This window comes from Microcebus murinus, chromosome 14, assembly GCF_040939455.1.
Source record: "Microcebus murinus isolate Inina chromosome 14, M.murinus_Inina_mat1.0, whole genome shotgun sequence".
In the NCBI taxonomy this organism is placed as follows: Eukaryota; Metazoa; Chordata; class Mammalia; order Primates; family Cheirogaleidae; genus Microcebus; species Microcebus murinus.
In genome coordinates this window covers 71,202,907-71,210,000 of record NC_134117.1, presented here as the reverse complement: position 1 = coordinate 71,210,000, position 7,094 = coordinate 71,202,907, and the positions used below count along the sequence as shown (strand labels likewise).

Genomic DNA, 7,094 nt, shown 5'->3' with positions numbered 1-7,094 from the left:
GGTGTGTGTGTGTGGTGTGTGTGTGTGTGGTGTGTGGTGTGGTGTGTGTGTGGTGTGTGTGTGTGGTGTGTGTGTGTGGTGTGTGTGTGGTGTGGTGTGTGTGTGTGTGTGGTGTGTGTGTGTGTTTGGTGTGTGTGTGTGTGGTGTGTGTGTGTGTGGTGTGTGTGTGGGTGTGTGTGTGTGTGTGTGTGTGGTGTGTGTGTGTGTTTGGTGTGTGTGTGTGTGGTGTGTGTGTGTGTGTGGTGTGTGTGTGGGTGTGTGTGTGTGTGTGTGTGGTGTGTGTGTGTGGTGTGAGTGTGGTGTGGTGTGTGTGGTGTGGTGTGTGTGTGTGTGTGTGTGTGGTGTGTGTGTGTGGTGTGTGTGTGGTGTGGTGTGTGTGTGTGTGTGTGGTGTGTGTGTGTGTGTGGTGTGTGTGTGTGGTGTGTTTGTGTGGTGTGTGTGTGTGGTGTGAGTGTGGTGTGGTGTGTGTGGTGTGGTGTGTGTGTGTGTGTGTGGTGTGTGTGTGTGGTGTGTGTGGTGTGGTGTGTGTGTGTGTGTGTGTGGTGTGTGTGGTGTGTGTGTGGTGTGTGTGTGTGGTGTGTGGTGTGTGTGTGGTGTGTGGTGTGGTGTGTGTGTGTGTGGTGTGTGTGTGTGGTGTGTGTGTGTGGTGTGTGTGTGTGTGTGTGTGTGTGTGTGTGTGTGTGTGTGTGTGGTGTGGTGTGAAGTAAGGATTATGGAGCTTTTTTTCCATGTGGATATCCAATGAACCCATCACCATCTAATGAAAAGATAAACCTGGGTTCACTGCATTGCAAGGATACGTCTGTCATAATTCAGTGACAATCCACAAGCAGATGAGTTTGTGGCTCTTTATTCTGTTCCTTTGTCTCCTTGTCTGTCCTTTTGTTAATATTATACCATATTGTATTAATCACTGTGGCTTTAGTATAAGTCTTCAGAATTGGTATATAAATCCTCCACCTTGCTCTCTTCCCTCCAGATTGCCTTGGCCCTTTGCAGTATATACACATTTTGGCATAGCTTTGACAGTTTCTCTCTCTCTCTCATGCACACACAACTGCTGAGCAATATATTAAAAACTAAAAAAATAAATAAATATCCATGGAGCCATACTGATATCAAGAAATTAGTGAATAAATAAGGAAAAGGGGAGACAGCTCTTCCTTACAGAAGAATCCCAAATAACAAATGGAGAAGCACTGAAAGAAATGGAAAATTGCCGTTAGTACACCATAGTAAAACCTGCTGCAAGCAAAGCTCACTGATGAATGCAAACTTAGTAAGCACCAGTTCAAGGAAAAACAGGGTATGTGCACAGCCTTAGCATATCTCCCCTAAAATATTTATTAATTACTCTAATGCTTTTAACATGTCCTCAAATTCTTGACACATGTCCTTGCACGAGTTGGAGCTTAACCTCCCTTGCTTTGTGTATGGACTGGACTTAGGGACTGGCTTCATGCAAATAGAGTGTAGACAGGGAAAAATAGTAACTTTACAGTGAAGAAACTTGAAGACACCACCATAGCCAACTGACCGAGATGGACACCAGGAGCCCCTGGCATGATGCAATGAGAACAACACAACACAAAGAGAAGGGAACTTCACCTCTGTGCTATTCCTCCCCCAAATCTGATACCCACTTCTTATCATCAGAAAACCTCAGAGAAACCCAAGTTCAGGGACATTCTAAAACATAATTTGCCACTCCTCTTCAAAAGTGTCAAGGCTATGAAAGAAAAAGGACCAATGAGTGTCACAGACTGGGGGGAGTTAGGCGCCGCGGCAGGTGAGCGGCAGTGAAGGAACATCAGTGGATAACGGGCGTCCGCTGGCAGTGGGCAGCGCCCCCCCCCCCCCCCCCCCGCGCTGCGCTCCCGGTGCCGACGCGCACCCGGCCAGGGGCGACGCTGGCGCTCAGTGAGTGAGGGTGTGCAGGGACTCTCTTACAGCTTTGCAACTTTTCTACAAGTCAAAAATTATTCCAAATAGACAACATATTTTCTGGAAGATATGCTTGCCAGTCTCTTCAGAGTGCTGTCAGGTGAATGTGCACAAGCAGGTCCACCTTCTACTTGATACATTTCTGAGTGTGGCTTTTCCCCTTCTTTCAGAAAAGCAGCATTTATAATAAAAAATTTGGACTTTTAACCAGTCCCTCTGGGAACTGAATGTGGAGAAGAGCTGACCCGAGGACAGAGAATGCCTTTGCTTGGGGACAAAGTTACCGAGAAACTCCAGCGTGTTTTGAGTCAGTGAAAGGGCTGTCTGGCCCCCGGGCGTGTCTGGGGCTCAAGGGACGGGGTCCATGCAGAACACGCTACTCACCAGGGCGACCTTCCTCTGCGGTTTCAGCAGCTTCGGCCTGTGGGACGCAGGCGCCACCGGAGCTGTGGAAGTAGGTCAGAGGTGTCACTTGTGGCTACCGGCCGCGTAGTAAGAGCAGCACAGACACACTGTGCACAGGCGCGGGCCCCTTCCTGGCCCCACGGAAGAGCTCTGGTTTCTAATTTGGTGTCGTGGAGTGCCCCTTGGTGGGGACGGTCCTACCCCGTCTTGGATGTGTCATCATCTCCCCTCAGCAAGGTCAACAAAACAGCTCTGCAGAAAACACTGCCAGCTGCAAAGAGGTCAGGTGTGCAGGTGAGAACCAGGTGCACCTGGTAAAAGCTGAGGCTGTGACCTCCCCTGGGAGAAGCCATCCTATCCACAGACTAGCACCAACAGCAACGACCTTTGATCCTCACAGCAACCCTGTGAGGTCATCAGGGAGGGTCTTATTGTCCCCATTTAACAGAGAAGCAAACCGAGGCTCTTCCTTGAACCTCATCTAACTAGTCTTTGAACCATTTGGGACTTGAACTTGGCATCGAAAGCCGGCTCTGCCACGTAGCTCTCTACATGCATCTGCATGTTCTGTAAGGTGGAGTATGTCCACCCCAGAGGGTGACACAGACGGCAGCAGGGTGCCTGGCCCAGGGCAGGTGTTCTCTGCCGCCTTCCCTCCCAGACCTGCACTCTCCCTGCCTTCCCACCACGCCCCTTTCTCCTGGCAGCACCGCTGGCGTCCCCACAGGGCTCAAAGGGTCCCTGGGGGACGCCCTGTGAAGCCCCACTGAGAGAGAAAATGTATCTTGTCTTGTTACTAAATTTCATCTGGGCAATCCTTGTATTCCCAACTATGTTTCAAATTTGTTGAGGTATGAACATCTCCTGAATGGCCAGTTACTTTAGGAGTTACCTACAGACAGTCTTGGGTCTCTGAGTACTTGGGCAGTTCTTTCCTCCAGAACACCCATCTTCCTCACTCACGTTGCGCTAAATCGTAACTGGAATCACAGGATAACCCTCACTTTATCCTCAAAACAAATTTGAAATAAACTGTATACCCGGTTGACATCTTTAAAAATTCAGAGAGCCTTCTCTCGGTTGAAGGAACCACGAGGACTCCCTTGCGCACCCGGCCAGTGCAGAGCACTGTAGAGTTCAAGGTGAAATGCAGCCCGGGCTCCTGAGGCCGTGCCCCTCCCCTGCTGTGCTGTGCGGGGGGGGGGGGGGGGGGGGGCCATGGCGCTGTAGAGTTCAAGGTGAAATGCAGCCCGGGTTCCTGTGGCTGTGCCCCTCCCCTGCTGTGCTGTGCTGGGGGGGGGCATGCGCACACCTCCTCCCACCCAGGGGCTGGGCCAACGGCTGTTATGACCAGAATCTAGGTGGGCCCTCCAGACCACAGGACACTGAACGCCATGTCCTCCGTCTGCCTGTGCCGCTGTCCTGATCCCACACGGAGCCTCCGTCTGCCTGTGCCGCTGTCCTGATCCCACCCTGGGTCAGTCACAGCGGTTTCCACACGGGAGACTGCAGGCCGGCTTCCTACCTTTGGCAGGGACTGCAGGAGGGACATCAACCTTCTCCTTCCGCCTCTTGCCTTTCTTGGGCTGCAGTGGGGCCAGGCTGGTCACGCTGGTGACAGTCTCCCCTGAGCTGCGGAAGAACAAGGTCCTGGTTAAGCCAAAGGTAGGTTTATTGCAAAGATCAGAAGAAAAGTCTAGCTTTGCAGTGCTTCCCGTGTACCTGTGTAAGGGAGGGCTGTCTTACAGCCGGGCGGGAACTGCTCTGTGCTTCTCTCCAGGGATGGCTGGAAGTCCGGTACTGAGCCTTCACCACGATAAGAAGGGTGGGTTTACAATGTGCTGCTTAGTGTTCAAAACTCCCTGGAGGGACCCCGGGCCAACTTGTCTACATTGTTTATGGATGTGTGGGTTGATGGTTTACACCTGGTTTAACTGGTTACAGTCTGGCTTGGCTACATCACCAGTAGAGTATTAAAGATACCGCTAGAAATTTCTGCTTAAGCTCCCCTAAAACCAAGATTCCTCGCACATGTCTTTGCGGTTCATAATCCAAAAGCACAACACCTGCGCAGCTAAGAAAGGACCCTGTAGAGTGGCACCTGGAAGTCTCTGGGATCCCCGCGATGTGGGAGCTTTCTTCTGCTGTGCCCTCCCCTGAAGTGCAGGCGAAGTGAGTCCACCCGAGGAGTGCCGCATCTCCAATTGCCTGACCACCGGGTGTAACCGCTGCGGGCCAGGTTCTTTCTGTGCATTATGCTTGACAACCAAGAGTGACGGGGCTAACGAGCCTTTTCATACTGCAGGTAAGGAAGCTGGGCTTAGAGGTGCTGCCTGACCTGTCTAGGTGGCACTGCTGGCAAGCAGCAAACCAGGCTGCCGTGATGTGAGCCCTGTTCTCCCTGCTGCACGTGCCGGCGCCCCCGGGCTCCCCGGAATGGCCATCGGCCTCACTTCACACGCTGCCTGCGGGCTCCGGCAACCCAGAGAGGGGCTACCTCCCCAACACGTAAAGAATTTCTTGAAATCCATAAAAATACGGCCCAATCATCAAAATGAAAGAAGGTGGTAAACAAGCATTTTTCACACCGACGGAAAGGCTCGTTCACACGCGAAAACACGCCGATGCTCCCTCCTGGCACAGACATTCAACTTAAAATGTACTCACTCCTTTTTTTCACAAATCGGTATGCCTACAGTCAAATTTGAGGCAAAGTGCTCTTTTGGTAAGGGTGCAGGGATGGAGAATGATATAGTGAAATTTATCAAAATTGCAGAAGCTTAGACTCTTTGCCCTGGCAATCTCACTTTCAGGAATTCATCCTGCGGGTGTCCTTGCATGTGTGTGAAACGAAGCGTGTGGAAGATCGGCCATCACAGTGCCGGCGTAGTCCAGGGTATGAGAACCAGCCCCGTGCACGAGGGGCAGGTTGCGTGGTTACGGTGAAACCACACAGGGGTCCCCGGTGCTGCAAAGAGCAAAGAAGCCATTTCTGTCCTGAAAAGGGCAGATACACTGTTACGTGGAATGCTTGAATGCTGCTAAGTGGGACAATGTGTAAAATGTGCCACTTCTTGTATAAAAGTAGGGGGAAATAATAATATATGTTAGTATTTTCTTGCACATGGGTAAAAAAAAATCTCTGAAAATATTCCTAAGAATTTAAAATTAGGGGTTCCCTAAAAGAGGGTGCTGAGGAACTAAACAGATGGGAGATAGGACAGGGAGAACGATTACCAGATATGTTTATAATTCAAGCAAATATATATTATATGTAATAAGAGATAGGTTATTCTAATAATAGTCTTAGATATTTAAAAATAAAGACTGAATCACACGTTGTGGGAAAAATTCCAAGAATACAGTTCCCAATGAGCTTCCCCAAAGATGGCTTGTTTTTATTGGGAACAGAAATTCTAACTGGTCATAGCTTTAGAATACAGGGTCAATTGTGTAAATTCACAAATAGCCAAAAGGAATGTGAATTTACAAAAGTTTGACCACTAAGAGCAAACAAGGGATGAGAAACTCTCAGAGTTGCTTAAATATACAGCCACATGTTTGGTTTCATTCTGTAGCTTTTTAAACTCTTAAAATGTTTGTTTCTTCTTTCCGTTATAAAATAGTTCATGTTCCTGTTTTAAAATGGTAATTACAGGCATGGAGACCAAAGAAAATAAGTCTATCATAACCAAAACACAACCTTTGCAAATATTTTCACTTTTTCCTCTTCCTTGCTTTTTTTTTTAAAAGACTTTATTTTTTAAAGTAGTTTTAGGTTCACAGAAAGACTGAGTGGAGGATACAGAGTTTCCATATACCGACACACCACACATGCTCGGCTTCCCATGTTGTCCACCTCCCACGAGAGTGGTCCATTTGTCACAACTGACGACCCTACCTTTCATTATTACTCACAGTCCATAGTTCACAGTAGGGTTCACTCTAAGTGCACTGTCCATGCTATGGGTTTGGACAAATGTATGACATGTATCCATCACGGTAGTATCATACGGCATAGTGTCGCCACCCTAAAATCCTCCATGCTCTGCCTAGTCATCCCTCCCTGCCTGCCCCAAGCCCTGGCAGCCACTGATCCTTTTACTGTCTCCATAGTTTTGCCTTTTCTAGGACTTCACGTAGGAATCACACAGTATGTAGTCTTTTCAGACGGGCTCTTTCTACATAGTGATGTGCATTTGCATTTCCTCCGTGTCTCTTCATGGCTCGACAGCTCATTTCTTTTTAGCACTGAATGGTGTTCCACTGTCTGGATGCACCACAGTTTATCTACCCACTCACCTACTGAGGGACACCTTGGTTGTTTCTGAGTTTCGGCGATTATGAATAAAGATGCCACAGAAATCCGTGTGCAGGTTTTTGTGTGGATATAAATTTTCAACTTTTCCTTGTTTTTTATACATTGTTTTTTAAATCACACTATATTTCAATTTTGCATCCTTTTTACTTAATATAAATTTTTCATATTGTTACATTCTCATACTATACCAGTGAGAAGATAAGCTATGGTTTGCTTAGCCATGTCCTGACATCTAAACATCTAATTTTCCTCCTGGTTTGATATAAAAATAACACTGCTAAACACATTTGTGCATAATGGTTTTTCATTCTTAGACTTTCACTTTTGGGTTGGATTCTTAGAGCTGGAATTATTAGGTCCCTAAGGAGGACCATTTTAAAGGCTATTTAATACCCAGTGTCAAAATGATTTCTGACAGGTTAGT

At 48.1% G+C, this 7,094-nt stretch overlaps 1 protein-coding gene across 1 annotated transcript in view; it reads right to left on the bottom strand.

Annotated features, from left to right (window-relative positions):
- Positions 1-7,094, bottom strand: part of LOC105860100 (V-set and transmembrane domain-containing protein 4) — a 99,063-nt gene that overhangs the window by 35,861 nt on the left and 56,108 nt on the right. The window contains exons 6-7 of the mRNA XM_020280476.2: positions 3,875-3,981; positions 2,329-2,390 (exon numbers count right to left, since the gene is read on the bottom strand). Of these exons, the coding sequence (XP_020136065.2) occupies positions 2,329-2,390; positions 3,875-3,981 (169 nt within the window). The remainder of the gene's footprint in view (positions 1-2,328; positions 2,391-3,874; positions 3,982-7,094) is intronic.